Genomic DNA, 19744 nt, shown 5'->3' with positions numbered 1-19744 from the left:
TCTCTCTCTCTCCCCTCTCTCTCTCTCTCTCTCTCTCTCTCTCTCATACCTGAAGACATTTAGACTCCAGTTAAAGCCAAAAGAGAATTTGCTGTATTCTCTCTCTCTCTCTCTCTCTCTCTCTCTCTCTCTTTCTCTCTCTCTCTCATACCTGAAGACATTTAGACTCCAGTTAAAGCCAAAAGAGAATTTGCTGTATTTTCTCTCTCTCTCTCTCTCTCTCTCTCTCTCTCTCTCATACCTGAACACATTTAGACTCTAGTTAAAGCCAAGAAAGAATTTGCTGCATTCTCTCTCTCTCTCTCTCTCTCTCTCTCTCCTTCATACCTGAAGACATTAAGACTCCAGTTGAAAGCCAAAAGAAGAATTTGTTGTATTCTAATGGCTTCTCTCTCTCTCTCTCTCTCTCTCTCTCTCTCTCTCTCTCCTTCATACCTGAAGACATTAAGACTCCAGTTGAAAGCCAAAAGAAGAATTTGTTGTATTCTAATGGCTCTCTCTCTCTCTCTCTCTCTCTCTCTCTCTCTCTCTCCTTCATACCTGAAGACATTAAGACTCCAGTTGAAAGCCAAAAGAAGAATTTGTTGTATTCTAATGGCTTCTCTCTCTCTCTCTCTCTCTCTCTCTCTCTCTCTCTCTCAGCCTTCAACTTGCCTTTTTTTTTTAAATAATGCTGTATTCAGGGAAGGTTTCGGTAATCATAGATATGGCTTCTCAAGTTTTCAAAGCATTTTGCACGAATTTCGAAATGGGGGCAATGAAGAAAGCGGTAAGAAATCTCCTTAACGGAGGATGGCAATGGAGATCAGCTCTGGAGGAAGAGCTGGACTTGTGCTATAGGACTACAGCCGTCGGAGCATTTTTCTTTTTCAGGTACCTGTGTGGAAGAAACTGAAAAGGAGGAGAGACTGTGAGAGATGAAGAGCTTTTGCAGAATCTTCTCAAGGAAATCGAAGGAGAAACTACACAGGAAGATGGTGAATTTCTTCCAGCTGAAGGAATGTTCCAGGAAGAGCTGGAAGATGGTGAATTTCTTCCAGCTGAAGGAGTGTTCCAGGAAGAGCTGGAAGATGAAATCGATCTTCCCGCTGAAGGAGTGTTCCAAGATGCACTGGAAGATGAAATTGATCTTCCTGCTGGAGTACTCCAGGATGAACTGGAAGAGGAAATCGATCTTCCAGCTGAAAGAATGTTCCAAGAAGAGCTGGAAGATGGTGAATTTCTTCCAGCTGAAGGAGTGTTCCAGGGAGAGCTGGAGGATGGTGAATTTCTTCCAGCTGAAGGAGTGTTCCAAGATGCACTTTAAGATGAAAATGATCTTCCTGCTAGAGTGCTCCAGGATGAACTGGAAGAGGAAATCGATCTTCCAGCTGAAAGAATGTTCCAAGAAGAGCTGGAAGATGGTGAATTTCTTCCAGCTCAAGGAGTGTCCCAAGAAGAGCTGGAAGACGGTGAATTTCTTCCATCTGAAGAAACTTTCCAGGATGAACTGGAGGATGAAATCGATCTTCCTGCTGGCAAAGAGGTCCATGCTGAACTGGAAGATGAAATCGATCTTCCAGTGGAAGAACAAGAAAAAGAGGTCGGAGAGCATCTAATGCTAGTAGGATGACACCTCAAAATAGAGGTCACAGAACATCTAATACTAGAAGGAAGACATCTCCAAAAATAGAGGTCAAAGAGCATCTAATGCTAGAAGGATGACACCTCAAAAAATAGAGGTCACAGAACATCTAATGCTAGAAGGATGACACCTTAAAATAGAGGTCAAAGAGCATCTAATGCTAGAAGATGCCACCTCAAAATAGAGGTCAAAGACCATCTAATATTAGAAAGATGACACCTCAAAATAGAGGCCAAAGAGCATCTAATGCTAGAAGGATGCCACCTCAAAATAGAGCTCAAAGAGCATCTAATACTAGAAGGATGACACCTCAAAATAGAGGTCAAAGAGCATCTAATGCTAGAAGGATGACACCTCAAAATAGAGCTCAAACAGCATCTAATGCTAGAAGGATGACACCTCAAAATAGAGCTCAAACAGCATCTAATGCTAGAAGGATAACACCTCAAAATAGAGGTCAAAGAACATCTAATTCTAGAAGGATGGCACCTCAAAATAGAGGTCAAAGAACATCTAAAGCTAGAAGGATGACACCTCAAAAAAGAGAGGTCAAAGAACATCTAATGCTAGAAATAGAGGTCACAGAACATCATATATTATATATATATATATATATATATATATATATATATATATATTTTTTTTTTTCATTTTCTCTTTATTCTCTTGAGAAACCAAAATTTGATTATGGTAGTTTTAAAACAACTTTTTAGAATCTAATAACTAAAATTTGCAATACTTAAATGGTAGGAATACAAAATGAATGATTGCAATAAATGCTGCAATCAGACCATATCTCCTTTCCTCACTGGGCTATTTTTCCCTGTTGGAGCCCTTGGGCTTATAGCATCTTGCTTTTCCAACTAGGGTTGTAGCTTGGATAGTAATAATAATAATAATACCAAAGCTAAGGAAAATGGAACAGTATAATCTGTAATACAACTTAATGGTCTATGCTTTATAAAAGGTACAAATTTGCTTAAATCATTGGTACATATTTTGGCAATAACATCACTTAGATAACATAATGATGTTAAATAACATCACCTAGATATAATGATGTTAAATATATATTCAATTAGGCTCAGAATTAGTTCTGAACCCCACAAAAAGAAAATAGGTGAGTTAAAATGAAGGATGACAGAATTTACTCTAGCACTCCATTGAAAAAACCTAATTACTTTAATATATTTAAATACTAAGGAAAGAAACATGAATGGAATATAATCGGTATCTTCAATCAAAATTTAATTAAACTACATATAGTAGGCAGTATTTTTTATATACTTTAATTTAATGTTAGATATTTATGTAATACTGCCATGATAGAGTTTATTGAAAAATTGAGAAAAGCAAATCACACAATGGCTAGGTTAAGTCAAATTTTTAGATAATGCTGCTTGAAATTGTACATAAAAATCAGATTGTGTATCAGTAAAAACAAATAAAATTAAAAATATGTATAAAACAGAATGGGACTCTCCCCTTGCAGAAGCGCAAATGAAAACTGAATTAAACATTTATAGTGAGGTCAAAAAAGCCAGGAATTTCTGGAGAATATCTTAACAGGAAATCATATGAAGCTATGAATTTAGGGACTGGCTAATGCTGTAAGAATCACAAAGGACGTACTGGTACGTTTCACAAAACTCATCCCTTTACCCCCATGGACGTACCGGTACGTCCTTGCAAAAAAATGCTATAAAATTTTTTGTTATATTTTTGATAATTTTTTGAAAAAATTCAGGCATTTTCCAAGAGAATGAGACCAACCTGACCTCTCTATGACAAAAATTAAGGCTGTTAGAGCAATTTAAAAAAAATATATACTGCAAAATGTGCTGGGGAAAAAATAACCCCTTGGGAGGTTAAGGGTTGGAAATTTCCAAATAGCCTGAGGGTAAAAGGGTTAATGAAATCTCAACTGGGGCGAAAAATAAGCAGAGATGGATTTCTCATAACTGAAGATGAGGAAAAACACTGTTGGATGGAGCACTTTAGTAAGGTCATGGAGATATGAAGGGAATCATTTGATTGAAGACCTGGAGCTGGAGAAGATCCTTCATGTCCCCATGAATGAGTTCATTGTGTTTGAAGTCGAAGGAATCATTAGTTAAATCAAGAGATTACTCATAACTGAAGATGAAGGAAAACACTGTAGGATGGATCACTTTAGTAAGGTCATGAATAGGAGATATGAACGGGAGTAATTTGATTGAAGACCTGGAGCTGAAGAAGATCCTTGGTGTCCCCATGAAGGAGTTCAAGTGTGTTTGAAGTCGAAGGAATCATTAGTTAAATCAAGAGATAAAAAGCTTCTGGAGACGTTGAAATAAATGCTGAGATGATACTGGCTAAAATGAATAGTTTCTATTATTATTATTATTATTACTATTATTATTATTAGCTGAACTACAGCCCTAGTTGGAAAAGCAGGATGCTATAAGCCCAAGGGAAGGAAAAATAGCCCAGTGAGGAAAGGAAATAAGGAAATAAGCATGAGATAGGAAAACATAAATTAAGATAAATGACTGAATATTAATAATTTCTCCCAATGATAATATCAAAAATTAATTTATCTACGTACAAATTAATATATATATATATAATATATATATATATATATATATATATATATATATATATATATATATATATATATATATATATATATCACCTCGGGAGCTTATTTCTCGACCTTGATCTTGACCTTTGACCATAACATGTATTAATTGGCGTGGATTTTCATACACTTATAAATGAACCAAGTTTGAAGTGTCTGTGACAACGATGTCCAAACTTATGGCTGATTACGTGAATTGGACATTTTGCTTGACCGTGACCTTGACCTTTGACCTTGACCTTCCAAAATTTAATCTCATCCAGCTTTTTACATAACAGTTAATGCCTGCAAATTTCGTTACTCCGCGATCAAAATTGTGGTCAGGAAGCTGTTCAACAAACAACCTCCTTCCAACTAACCTTAGGATTCTGGTGCGAGCGGCAAACACGAATCAGTTAAATAAGCAGACAATTTCAGGCTAGTGTCTGGTCATTCAACACGTCCCATTAGAATTAGTATCTCCCGAGCTCTATCGCTCTCAAATCGCAGTCGTAAGCCGACTCAGCTCGCGATGCGATGGGCCTGTGTTCGATTCTAGCTAATACCAAGTTATTAGAAGAGATATAAGACAGAGTATCCTCTATATTATTATTATTATTACAAGCTAGGCTACAACCCTAGTTGGAAAGGTAAGATGCTGTAAGCCCAAGGGCTCCAACAGGGAAGAATAGGCCAGTGAGGAAAGGAAACAAAGAAATAAACTACAAGAGAAGAATAAACAATGAAAATAAAATATTTCAAGAACAGTAACAACATGAAATTAGATCCTTCTCATATAAACTATAAAAAACTTCAAATACAGGAGGAAGAGCAACATTACAGAACAGCGTTCCCCAAGCAAGAGAACTCTAATCCAGGACATTGGGAGGCCATGGTACAGACAAAAGTATTTGGGCCAATATGAAATCTAATTTGCCAAGTACAAAGACATACCAATTCTGAATACCACTCGATTTGAGGCCAACGAGAGGCTGATAAGGGCGCGAGACTCTGAGCGACCAAATGTCGGTTGAGCAAATGACGCGTTAGTTTGAAAAGAAGAAAGTTGTAGATGGAGAGTTGGTGTAGAGAGTGTTGGTAAGGTTCCTCCTGGCCAGGTACAGGGTTTGCATAAAAGAGGCTAATGGCTGGAAACTTTCCGTTCGACTGGAAGATATTTTCCACCCTTCCAGGATATACGGATTCCTCTGGACCTACTACAGTTACTAGACAACTAAGCTAGTCTTTTACCACACTCCTGGCTGACAGTTCTTCGTCGTGGCAAACCGCCCCCTCATCTACTTTGATGACTGACAGAGTGAATCATCGTTCCTTCCTGCTCGTTAACATGTATCAGTATGGCTATGTTTTCATCATCAACAGAACTGGATGAGATATCAGTCAATCTTTTGAGGCTGACCAACGAAGAGAACATTGATGTTTGTGCCCATTGGATGACCGATGACGAGCTGGTCATTCCTGCCGAGATACGAATCGCGCCGTCGCCTCCAGGAATTCGCCAAGGCAAGAATCTGAAGTAATGACTCTTTGTGTTCTATTTTGGGGAAAGATCCTACTTCTCATTGTAAGAGCTACTGTACCTGGGCCCCTAGATGTCATGGTTAGTCAACTACTAAGATTCCTAGAGTGAACAGGGGAGTAAACACCAGTGGAGTTGGTGAGCAATTCCTTTGATGGCAGAGTGGAGGTATTCCCAGGTGGACTGATGATTTGGCAAGTCATATTTCAAGTTAAGTCACTTTATGTTTAGTTGTTTATTTAGTTTGTTAGTAAAAAAAAACCCAAATTCATAAGCAGGACTCAAAAAGATTCAAAGAGAACTTTATCCTCAAAAAATATAGCTTCGGTGGTTATGAACCTCAGGACACGTCTCCCGAGATCTAGCTGTTGGGGCCAACGATAGTTTCCACGGAGAATTTTGTCACCTTGGAGGGAATCCTGACATTCCACTACTTCCTTCTCCATCAACTTCCACTAAAGCATAAGACACATCTGCGGTGTGCCCTCGTAGGATTGGGAAGGGCGAGTCGTAGGGTCAAAGATGACTGGGACATAAATGATAGCTGATTCCCGGACGACACGAGAAGGCATCCATTGTTGCTCTTGGGTAAGGGGTAATATAAGGTAGCACAGTTTAAGACTGTACAGTCTAGTCACTTAAAAAATTCCAGCAAACTGTAGTTTCAGTTTCTGTCCTCCACATACTGCTTAGTTAATGTTAAATTGTACTGTATAAATATTGTAAAGTACAGAATTACAGAAATATAGGCTATGCGTGCGGTGAATCAAGTCGTCCGGACGAAAACAGTGAATACTTGCATTACAGTTTAGCTTTAGTGATAGTAGTATATTACAGTATAATACACTGCAGTACAGGTGAGTGTTATACTGTATTCCTATAAAGGAACAACTGTACTGTGATAGAGACCAAGTAATCCCGAAATGCTTCTGGAACTGACTTAGAAAACCAGAAAAGTCTTTTGCGTAAAGTCTGGGTAAAAATAGGTCTTTATAGTTTTCAAAAGGGAGTAATTTTAGAAGAGCTGCTTTTACCATAGCTAAAGAGTCTCTTGTACCCTTACCCTTAAGAGGAAAGTAGCCACTAGACAATTACAGTGCAGTATTTAACCCCTTGTGCAAAGAAGAATTGTTTGGGAATTTAAGCATTGTCAGGTGTATGACAGAGGAGAATGGGTAAAGAATAGACCAGACTATCCGCTTGTATGTGTCGGTAAAGGAAGAATGAACCATAACCAGATAAAATTATCCAATGGAATCAATTCCTACATTTAATTGCAATTGTTTCTCAGAGCTCTTCTTCTAAAATCTTATTTGTATCAAACCTAGATATTCTATCTCCCTTTCTGTTGGGTGCTTCCAGTTTTAATTTCAGTGTGGCAATGAGGAGCTGGTGGTCACTACCAATATCTGCACCTCTATGGCTTCTTACATTTCTCAGAGTCCTCCTTCTCTCTTTATTAATGGCAATTTCATCTGTCTGATTGTTTCAATTGCCACATGGTGAAGTCCATCTATAGTGTTTGGTGGACAGAAACTTATGAAATACACCTTTTTGGGCTCAAGCCATGTCGTTCTGATATGCGTCCCCTGTTGATATACGATGTCTTAAAGGGAAACCTTTAGGATACTCGCACCAGAAGTAAGAATTCTGTGATAACCTGTGGTTTAATTCTCTGGGAATATCCTTGTAGTTAATATACCCACGGAAGCTACCAAAAGGAACCTTCCATCAGGACGTCATGGCTATCTCACCCAAAAATAGATTTTTCGCTTCGCTCAAAATCCGTTTTTTGGGCTCAAGCCATGTCGTCCTGATGGAAGGTTCCTTCAGTAGCTTCCTTTGGATATATATGGAATATATATAAAGGAAGCTACTGAAGGAACCTACCATCAGGACGACATGGCCATCTCACCCAAAAAGGGATTTTGACGAAGGAAAAATCTATTTCTGGGGAGAGACCTGTGACGCCCGGTGAAAAGGGTCCTTCTTTACACTTTTCTAATATATATCTTCCAAATATACTAGAGAAAGATAAAAGCATGGAATGCAGAGGTTACAACCCTCGCGCGATCACCTTGTTGGTGTCGTGTATTTAACAAGGGCGTGTGAAAACCACTATTCACAGGCTGGCCATCTCACCCAAAAATAGATTTTTCGCTTCGCTCAAAATCCGTTATCACGTCTTTTCGTGCGGGACCTGTGGCGTGTAATTAAGGTATCGGAATTACAGCCAAAATGTACAGGGACAATTGATAGCGACTGTATTATATACCTCTAAATCAGTATTATAAGGAAGAGTATTAATAACTCTTTACCTTTCAAAGATAATAAACTCTTATGGACTGTATAATGTACGAAAATGGGTTTAATTACTTATTGATACATATAACAGAGGATTTGAGTCTGAAAGTAACATTTCTATGTTAAATAAAGTTTATGAAACTCTAATTCATGCAATTATTAATTGTATTATTCTTTCAAAACAGTTTTCAAATTAATCTTTATTTTTCTTATATCTGAAAATGTTTATATTTGAATATTTTACTTGGTTTATTGGTAGTAGGTTGGCCAAGGCAGCAGCCACCCATTGAGATACTACCTCTAGATAGTTATTGGGTGCGTTGCCCCGACAGTACTACATTGGATCCTTTTCTCTGGTTACGGCTCATTTTGTCTTTGCCTACACATGCACCGAATAGTCTGGCCTATTCTTTCCACATTCTCCTCTGTCCTCATACACCTGATAATGCTGAAATTCCCAAAACAATTCTTCTTTGCTCAAGGGGCTAAATACTGTACGGTAATTGTTGAGTGGCTACTTTCCTCTTAAGGGTAAGGGTAGAAGAGACTTTTAAGCTATGGTAAAAGCAGGTCTTCTAAAATTACTCCCTTTTGAAAACTATAAAAACCTATTTTTACCCAGACTTTACGCAAAAGGCTTTTCTGGTTTTCTAAGTCCGTTCCAAAAGCATTTCTGGATTTAACGCCTCGGAGCTTTTGTATATCAGCGGCCAGTTCCTCGCGCATTAACTAAAAATCGACATCAACTAACCTAAACTTTCCCGCCCTAACTTAACATACAAGGCATGTCCTTACCTACTTACCTAACCGGGGTGCTAAAACTCCCCTGCGACCCCCCCTTACACTGCCGTCTTCTAAGTTAGACATAATAGTACATACAGGTGGGGGCCTGGCCGGTATCGTACATACACCCCAACGCCTCTTAGTGTATTAGGCGAATTCATGAGATCAAACTAATCATTAACAATTGAGATGAATTTTGCATTATCCTTCCAATCTAGTCAACTGACTTAGCGCAGCGTACGTTAATATATCGGCCGTCCATACCAGCTATTACTCGGTGAATTCATTGCTTCGTAATTTTGACGTGGGTTCTTTTATTTAAACATCCTTAAGGTATATTGGATCCATCTCAAATGTATGGTACGGTAAGAGAAGTGAAGAAGGCATTAAAACGTATGAAGACGGTTTGTATAAAAGCCAACGCTTCTTGTTGGCACGGGCCTTTCCCTTGGTCGGCCTGTATGTATGAAGAGAGGCAAAGCAGCAGGTGAAAAGATGGTCTAAAATTTGTATTGATAATATATGGAGATTTCATAATAATAATAATAATAATAATAATAATAATAATAATAATAATAATAATAGGGAAGTGGGGAATATGGGGAAGGGAAGAGTACCCCTGGATACAATCCAGTTTATAGCTCAAAGGCAGGTACTCGGGATGGGAAAGATTAAGGAAATAGGGAGAAAGAGAAGTACAGGAGAAGAATATGAGAGAGGGGCAGACCCTCTTGCGATATTAGGAAATTGGTATGAGATTTTATAATAGAACTGGCTGTAATTTACACAAAATATCAGCAAGAATGCTCTATATCTACAGCTTGTAAAAACTTCATTATACTAATTCACAAAAATAGACACAAAAGACCTGAAAAATTATCGTCCAAAAAGTTGACTATCGTTAACATATAAAATATTTACAAAATTAACATTAGGACACGGAAAGACAGTTAGACTTAATCAACTAAGAGTGTAGGCAGAATTTAGAGGTACGGATTCAACAACTGATCACATGGAAAAATCAACAAAGAATGATGAACCCCTATATATGGCCTCCGTACACTACGAGAAAGCGCTTGATTCTGTTAAAACTTCAGCAGTAAGGAAAGCACTTCAAAGACAAGAAATAGTTTGAACTCTATGTCAGACTATTTGAAGATATCTATACAGGAAGTACATCAATCCTAAATCTACGTAAAGATAGTGAGAAAACTCCGATTGGGAAAGGAGTCAAACAGGGAAACCCCATCTCTCCTAAATTATTCACGACACGCCTAGTTTCTCGGCGAACTATCTGGCAACGCTGATCATTGCACGCGAGGTCCAAAGCTCTTAAGCCAACATGCCACTGTTCTTCATTGCGGACTGCAACAATGTTGCCAATGCTGAACGCCACCTGGGCACCCACAAGTAGCCCACCAGGAGAGTCAACGTCACCTTCATTCGACAAATACCACAATGACTGGACCTTGGACTGTGGGGAGCCTTCCCCATAAAGGACTTTGAGGGCAACCCATTCCGTTGCTTCAACTGTCAGTGATTCGGCCATCACAAGGACGACTACAGAAGATCGACGGTCTGTGGAGTCTGCAGCCGCCGTCACGTAGCTCAAATATGCATAGATGCGCACAAGAATGGGTCTGAGAAACAGAATTTAACTTCTCTCTATCGTGAGAATTGCCATCACCATCAAAAACAAAAAAGGCCTTTCTATCATCTTGTATCTTCGCCATAACGGCGAGAAAACAATCGAAGATAGAATCGTCCATGTCTGGATTTTGGGAGACCGAACACAGATAGAAGTTGTTATGTCAGCCAGAAACTCATTATTATCATTATTATTATCATCATTACCTAATCTACAGCCCTATTTAGAAAAGCAGGATGCTATTAGCCCAAGGACTCAAACAAGGAAAATATCCCAGTGAAGAAAGGAAATAAGGATACAGAGACTAGTGTGCCCGAGTGTACCCTCAAGCAAGAGAGCTGTACCCTAAGACAGTGGGAGAGCATGGTACAGAGGCTATGGCACTACCAAAGACTACAGAACAATGGTATGATTTTGGAGTCTCCTTCTCTTAGAAGAGCTGCTTACCATTGCTAAAGTCTCCTCTATCCTTACCAAGAGGAAAGTAGCCACTGAACAATTGAATTTCAGTAGTTAACCCCTTGAGTGGAGAAGAATTGTTTGGTAATCTCAGCATTGTCATGTGTATGAGGAAAGAGGAGAATGTGTAAAGAAAAGGCCAGACTATTCGGTGTATGTGTAGGCAAAGGAAGAATGAGCTGTAACCAGTGAGAGGGATCCAGTATAGTTTGGCCAGTCTGAGGACCAATTCAAATATAAACATTTTCAGATATAAAAAAAAATTATCATTGATTTAAAAACTGTTCCGAAAAAATAATGAAATTTATAATTATATGAAATATTGTTCTATAAACTTTATATTACATAAAGATATTATTTTTGGTTTTAGAATCAACAGTCCTTTGTCATAATAATTAAGTAAAACATTTTCTTGCTTGAATGTAGAAATGTGATATCTTTGAAAGGTGAAGAGTACATCCTCTTCCTTATAACACTAATTGTGAGAGAACCACTCCGCGTACCGTTTATATTGTGCTGATTATGCATTCCCAACCGTTTCCAATTCTCCATTGCTGCAAATCCCCATCCAAAACCCCAAGTCCACACTGGGATTCCCCATCATCAAGATCATGAGCCGTAATTAGTGCACTGCAGGACAAAGGCCTCAGACAAGTCCTTCCACTCCCGTCTGTTAATGGTCTTTCCATGCCAGTCTATACCACCAAGTTTTTGCCTGACATTATGATGCTTTCGTATCACGCCACTTACACGAACCAGTTTCCCGTGTTCCTAGGTGTAACACTGGATAGAACTCCATCATTTTCCACGCGTAGGCAAAAGCTCTGAGGGAAGTTTGGCTCTTGCAATTCCCTAATAAAAAACTAAGAGGAACCAAATGGGAAGCCAATGCTCACACACTAAGAACAGGCGCCTTAGGCCTGTGCTATGCACCGGCCGAGGACTGTGCGCTAGTGTGGAGCAGATCATCGCAAACCAAGAAAATGGATCCTGTGTTCAATGAGGCACTACGTCCCACTCTCACCAACATCCTCTTCAAATTCTCTGGCATTGTCCCCCCCCCCCCCCCCCCGTGTTCAGTAATCAGGAGGCATACAACAAAAATTGAAAAGGGAAAATGAATCTTGGACTACCCACTACATCGTCACGTCCCTGTTCAAAGTAGGCCTGGACTTGAGTCAAGGAAGAGCTTTGCCACTATGGAGGGACTGCAAGTCCAAATACCAGTGAAGAATGATTGATTGGACCAATGGAGGGACTCTGATAGGAGACTAACACTCCCCCCCCCCACCCCACACAATAGCTTAGTGCAGGATCGCAATGAGGAAATTGCTGATGTGGCAATTTTTCCCCAAATGTTATTGTTGTGGCCTCAACAGAGTTAGAACTGGAGTGGCCAGAACAGGTGAAAACCTGGTCAAATGAGGCCTTAAAACTGACCAATCCAGCAAATGTGGTGAAAATACCCAGACCATTGATCATGATTTCCAATCATGCCCACTATCTCCTAATTTGGACAACTCTGACTTAATTAGTGTCGACAAAAGGACGCTTTAATGGTTGGCTATTTGGCGTGTTAACCTAAGGCGATGACTAAATAGCCTGGCAATCCAGCCAGAAACGAACGCTCTTTTAATTCTGCAGTTCATAAAAGTTTATTTACGCAGAAATCTGACACAAAACCATTCCTTTCAATCGAAAAAGCTTTACAGGCTTCCGGTGTGATGGTCTGAATGATCTCCCGGTCTCAGAATTCTCCTTGATAATCTGCTCATGTGTGAACATTACCATTTGCCAGTGCATACGAGGTTGATGTTTTATTTTCCTGTAATGTTAGCGTGCGCAGCTCAACATTACCGCTTGCCAGTACATACGAGCTTGATGTTTTATTTTCATGCGAGCGAAGCAAGCTAATGGCGGAAAAGAACCATTATACAATGTCAAGGAGAATTCTGAGACCGGGGGATTATTCAGACCGTCACACCGGCGCAAAAACCCGTGTTACGTGTAAGATTGAGAATGGACCGACCCAGAAAGATACACGATTACAGGCCAGGTGTGTTTCTACATATCTGGGTAAAGTGTTGGAATATATTTTAGTATGTTTGTAGATCGTTGGGTCACCTGGCCTACTACTCACATAGAAAACGAGAATCCTTCGTATTCACGTCTGTCGTCACCCACAATAATAAGTGTATCTATGAGTGAGTCCTAAAATGAGCGCACACAGATTATTCTTTGAAGGGTGATTGCTTGCTAGCTTGTTAGATGGTAATGCCTTGCGCTGGACACGGGCTCTTGCGTTGGCTGCCTGTAGATTGGAAAGGTGAAGAGTAAGTTTTACTCTTCCTGGCAATCACTACGAAGTCACACGCGGGAGCTTGAGGGCAAGACGGACATACAGAGTACGAATCGGGCAGAAAGTTTTCGCTTGTCGATGAAGTAGTAGACACGGTTAAGCTGCAACCATAGTTTTAGATCACTTGTTATTACTACCACCTGGTCTTTGTACTTTGAATTGTTTTATTTGACCTGGGGTAGGGGGGGGGGCACAGGCTATATAACCAGTTTAACTAACAGTACAATTCCCTTCAAAATACCTTCCCTTAGTATGGACTTTCTAAAGCATAAACTTTAACTGTAGAGGCTTTAGTTAATGTCCTTGGATTAAATGAGCATAAAAAAAAGTGTAGTTATGATGAGGAAACAGACAGGTAATAATAACTAGGGGTTTAATTGGTAAATGGAGATAATTAAACCATCTTTTACGATTCTGATGAATCTTACGTACACGAAACATTATTGGGAATAATTTTGGAAGTACAGATGATCGGTATATCCTGTGACTGGAGTTGTGCGTGATCAAGGACAACCTATTCAACAGTATGGAAGCACTTTGGGATACATCCAGTAAACTGTAAGGGTGTTTGAATGAAAAAAAAATATATACTGTATATATATCAGCATCACAATAAAGGTTAAGGTATGCTGTGTAAAGTCTGAATGTTTTGGAAGGATAATGAAAAAATCATCTCAATGGTTAACGATTGGGTCGATCTCATGAATTCGCCTAATATATTAAGAGGCGTTAAATCTGGAAATGCTTTTGGAACTGGCTTAGTACACCAGTAAAGTCTTTTGTGTAAAGTTTTGGTAAAAAAAAGGTCGCTATAGTTTTCAAAAGGGAGTGATTTTAGAAGAGCTGCTTTTACCATAGCTTAAAAGTCTCTTCTACCCTTACCCTTGAGAGGAAAGTAGCCACTGAACAATTACAGTACAGTATTTAACCCCTTGTTTGGGAATTTCAGCATTGTCAGGTGTATGACGACAGAGGAGAATGTGTAAAGAATAGGCCAAACTATTCGGTGTATGTGTAAGCACAGGAAGAATGAGCCGTAACCAGAGAAAAGGATCCAATGTAGTACTGTCTGGCCAGTCAAAGGACCCAATATCTCTCTAGCGGTATTATCTCAATGGGTGGCTGGTGCCGTGGCCAACCTACTACCTATAAACCTATTGAGAAATTCAAATATAAACATTTTCAGATATAGTAGTTACTTTCATTGATACCTGTACATCTTGGCTGTGATTATGATAGTCGGGAAAATGACACGAGACGACCCCGTTTAGTCGTAGGGCCTCGTCAAGAAGACTGAAGTCCAGAAAGAGCTTTGTGACCAATCCTAGATCAGATCACGGGCAGTCGAGCATGTCAGCGCAACATAGTCTCGAAAACTGGAGTGAATGAAAATACTATCCACCAAATGCTGCCATCCAGAGCCCAGAAGAACAACTCCCAAGTGGAACAACAAAAGAGCAAAAACTGTTGTGGGGTAAGACTGGGAACAGCACCTTACGAACGGGGACTCGCATCCGCTAGAGAGCGTGCCGGTATGGCCGCTACCCAGTGCAAGTGATGCGACTCATCCCTCGTGTGAACTGGGTGAACTGGGACCCACCTGCACACATCCAGACCTCTTCAACACCAGTGGATCCCAGTACTGGTGCGATAAGTTTTGCGATTGATATCCTTCCCAACATATTACAAAAATTATGGGGAATCCAAGGTATATATGGATAATAGCAGCCACTTGTATGTATTATTATGTCTAACTTAGAATACAGCAGTGAAGGGGGGTCGCAGGGAGGCGTTAGCCTCCCGTCCCCTGCTAGGAAAGTAGGTAAGGACATGGCTTGTAGGTTAGGTTAGTTGATGTCCATTTTTAATGAACGCGTAAGGAACTGGCTGCTTATATACAAAGGCTCCGAATCCAATTGGGCGAAGAGGTTTTGGATGGGGAAACGTCAAATGAGGAATAGTTTGCAGCAACGGTGATGGTTAGAAACGCGTAATAAACAAGACGAATGGTTGGAAACATACACGGTTCGTGCAAGTGATGTGAAATTAAGGTATCGTACAGGTATCAACGAAGGCATCTGAACTAGAATTTTCTCATAATCAATATTATCAGGAAGAGAGTCATTTACTCTCTACCTTTTAAAGATATTCGTCTCTCAAAATCAACAATTTAAAACTTAGAGTTTAATTATGTATTGTTACAAATAACAGCTGATTTTAAATCTGAAAGTAACATTTCTATGTTATATAAAGCTCATGAAACTATAATTCATGCAATTATTAATTTCATTATTCTTTCAAACAGTTTTTAAATTAATCCCTATTTTTTATATATCTGAAAATGTCTATATTTGAATTTCTCAATGTGTTTATGGGTAGTAGAATGACCACGGCGCCAGTCACCCGTTGAGATACCACTGCTAGAGAGATATTGGTTCCTTTGACTGGCCAGACAGTACTACATTGGACCCTTTTCTCTGGTTACGGCAAATAACAACCAAACAGTTGTTTCGTTTGTATGGAAGGATTGCCTTAACTACATATATGCTCAGTATAATCATATACTGTAGTTGTGTGCTTGAGTGAAATCAGTCGTAGCTCAGCCCTCTAAGAGGAAGGACGTCTCTGCTAGCCTAAGAATCGGCTTACCTGGCACAGGGGACACCAGGCTCCCTTGCCTTGTCTACTATGAGCTCTTACAGCCTGACATTCATCTGTAATACCATCTAAAAATCCAATGACCTCCCCTACCAGGTTTAATGGCCACCAGATTCCTAGGAAAGGTGCATTCCATGTCATAGATACTCTTATTTAAGAGATTATGTATGGGGTCATTTCATAATCAAATTGAATATTGAGGTGGACTTGAAAGCCTGCCATTATCAGATCTATTGTCGGTGTGATGATTGCACTCTATTCCATGATGCTCCTGAACATGACTCGTAGGAGAAGGGACCTGCCTCTCTACAAGAGCAGAATTTTCCCAAGGAGGAATCCAGATATTTGAGATAAAACCAGCAGAGAAGAAAGTTTTCACATGCAGGCGGCCTCGTATGGGAATGCTGTCCTCCCACCTCCAAGCTAGAAGAAGACCGGGTCTACAAAAGCCTGTGTCAGTGCCAGCAATGTCCAACCACTGCAGGCTGAGCCTTCCCTGGAAGACTCCCCTACTCCCAGCCACAGCCTGCCACCTACAGACCCACCTGCCTCTAGCCTAACTCTGGCTTCATCGAACCCACTGGCCTCCAGCTTGGACCGAGAAATAACCAACGCAGCTACTCCAAACCCAGCTCCTGCCCAACTGACATCCAGCCCACCTTCCTCTGCCGCGGAAAACTGAGGAACCTACTAAGAGTTTTCCGCTCGACTCTGATGGGATTCACCAGCGTGACTGTAACTGCACAGTATGTCTCACCCAGCCGTTGGATGAAGCCACTACAACAATCCCCAGCTCTCTGCCAGTTGCTGCACCTTTGCCCAAGTTCAAGGTGACGGAAAACCTTCCTATGCCGCAGTTGCCACCTTCGCTTCTGCCAACTCCTAATCAAATTTCTCAACTCGACCAAATCGCAAAGGGGAGCTCATTCTCACCTCCAAGAATCAGGAGAGTGTCAGTTTCCTCCTGGAGGAAAGCTCACTGGAGCTTCTAGATCCGGCCAAGAAGCAGCATGAAGTCGTTGTCTCCAGATACCCAATCTCCATGCAACATCGCATGAGCAGAATGCTGCAAAGACCAAGATGAAGTTCCTGTCAAAAACATAATCGCCACAGTCAATGGGACCAAACCCCCTACCCTCGACTTAGGAATATGGGGTACCTTCCCCATCACAGACTACATTCCTGAGCCGCTTCGGTGCTACCATTGTCGACGGTATGGCCATCACCTTGAGGACTGCGGAGGACCCAATATTTGCGGAGTCTGCAGCCGATGCCACCCTTCACAAGAATGCATAGATGCCCACAAGCGAGGTCGAGATGTCCAAACTGCTCTCGCTTCCACTATGCATGGAACAAGAGGTCCTCTGAGCACCTAAAAAGGATTGCAGCCATGCAAGGCACTCATACTGGTAACACACCTAAACCGCAGAGAATTCCCAGACAGAGACGCCGCCATCCAACCCCAGTCACTCCACATCCAGTCATCCGAACCACCTCCACTCCTGATCCGGCCACCGTGGCTTCAACCGTTCCTGACCCTGTCATCCAGAGAGCTCCAGTGCCCTCACTTCAGCCAAATCTTTCCCCGTCTGAATCCTCCCCTTCAATCACCCACCAGCTAAACACCTTGCCCTTGCAAGACCTAGTCCTAATTGCCATCCACCTTTTCACCCGGGTCTCATCTCTTTGAAATGTCTTGGATCGCCTTCAGACTTCAAGTCATATCCTCCCTTTTCCCCCAAACCAACCTCACAATCCCTAGAGCAGGGATAATTTCTTACACTTAAAGCAACAACTTTCCCCTACTACTAATTATCCTTCTCTCCTCTCCCAGTCTCTCTCACTCACTGGGACTAGCTTCTATACCACTATTCTCTACTGCTGAAGCCTTCCCTTACGTCCCAGTCTCTCTCACTCACTGGGACTAGCTTCTATACCACTATTCTCTACTGCTGAAGCCTTCCCTTACGGCTCTGAATCCATCGATTTTGTGTGCTCGTAGGAAGAGCTACACACCCGTGCAGAGCAGAGGCACTCTTTGAGTGTCCTCATATATCTACTTTGACTCAATGCTCTTAGGGGTGGAGAAGAAGACCTCTTTGAGTGTCCTCATAGAACTATTATTAGGAAGAGTAATAAATACTCTTTCCCTTTCAAAGATACAACTTATTTTTATACAGGGATTATTATTAACTACACATGATTTTTTTACTTATTATTACAATGTACTGCAGACTTTGAATCTGAAAGTAAAATTTTTATGTTATATAAAGCTAATAAGACAATAAATACTAGGATTATTAATTCCATTATTTTGTCGAATTGTTTTTAAATGAATATCTATTTTTTCTATAACTGTAAATGTTTTTATTTGAATTACTAGGTTGGTTTAGTACGAGACACCACTCGCGACTCGGGATACTGCTGGCACTGAACGAAGTACCATTTTCTATTCAAAAAGGGATTTTGAAGTAAGAAAAATCTATTTTTGGGTGAGATGACCATGTCGTCCTGATGGAAGATCCCTCCGGCAGCTTCCTACTGTATAATAATTCTGGGATTGATATTATAAGAGAATTACCATCAGGTATCACGGCGTTTTAACCCCTGGAACGACTTGCCGAAGATATCGCGTATAATCAGGGTACTAATAAAAGCATTTACACATAAATAGCCTTCAGTAATGACAAGACAATTCCATGCAAAATGCTATTGAAGTTTATAATAGCAAACCGCTAGCGATCAAAAAGTCGTTTAGGCCTGCGGCGAATTCGACGCATAAAATAAAACTAAAGTAGGCCTAACTATTTAGGCTTTCTAAAAATCCTCAATTATTCTGGCAAGTACAGTAGACTATTAGAAGCTAGACTGTTACTTTATTGTGAGAACAGTTACTGTATAGTAGAAGTATATTAGAAAGACTAAAACCTAGTCTTTTTACTTCATTGTAAGAACAGCGATTCTCCATTCTCTCAGAGCAAAGTTAGAAGTATATTTTAAAAATATAAAAAAACTGAACAAGAAAAATTACAGAAATACAAACTTAAGCCTAACCGACCGAAGATATCGGAGGCCTCTCGTTCCTAACCTAACCTAGGCGTCAGGCATAGGCCCAGTCACCCAGTGCAGTTTATGATCAATTATGATGCTAAAACATTCGCAGTGGTCACGAACAATGACCTTAGTCTGCACTGTCTTTGGACAGACATTAGACTACGTGTCATTGTACGATGTCTTTTCAAAGACAAAATATGATACTTTATGCTCGCGTAAGATCACTAACTTATACTTAATTTCATGTGAAGTCAGATACTAGAACTTTTTTTTCTTGCGAGGTCTCAGCCAGATAGCCTACTTTATTTTCTTGTAAGGTCAGATAGTTAAATTACTTTCTCGTGAGGTCAGATACTTAACCTTTATTTTCTTGTGAGGTCAGATACTTAGAACTTTATTTACTTGTGAGGTCACATACTTATAATTCATCTCCTCATGAGGTCAGATATTTGAATTACTTTCTTGTGAGGTCAGAAGATGACGAAGACCTTGATGTGCCCATGAATGAATTCAGTACGTTTGAAGTCAAAGCTATCCTAAAAAAACTAAAGTGATGGAAAGCCCCTGGATACGATGGAATAACTGCCGAGATGATACCGGCCCAAAACGAAGTGACTCCCAGGCTACTTACAAGATTATTTTGTAGAATGAGGCATGAAGAGGCAAAACCTGATGAATGGGAGTAAGGAGTGTTGGTTAAAATAGATAAAAAG

The 19744-nt window shown here is 40.3% G+C and overlaps 1 protein-coding gene across 1 annotated transcript in view; it reads left to right on the top strand.

Moving 5' to 3' along the window:
- The window catches only part of LOC137633910 (uncharacterized), a 52093-nt gene that overhangs the window by 11514 nt on the left and 20835 nt on the right, over positions 1-19744 (top strand). Inside the window, exon 2 of the mRNA XM_068366148.1 lies at positions 1330-1603. Coding sequence (XP_068222249.1) covers positions 1330-1603 — 274 coding nt within the window. The remainder of the gene's footprint in view (positions 1-1329; positions 1604-19744) is intronic.

Source organism: Palaemon carinicauda, chromosome 43 (genome assembly GCF_036898095.1).
Source record: "Palaemon carinicauda isolate YSFRI2023 chromosome 43, ASM3689809v2, whole genome shotgun sequence".
NCBI lineage: Eukaryota > Metazoa > Arthropoda > Malacostraca > Decapoda > Palaemonidae > Palaemon > Palaemon carinicauda.
This window is presented reverse-complemented; position numbering and strand designations above follow the sequence as displayed.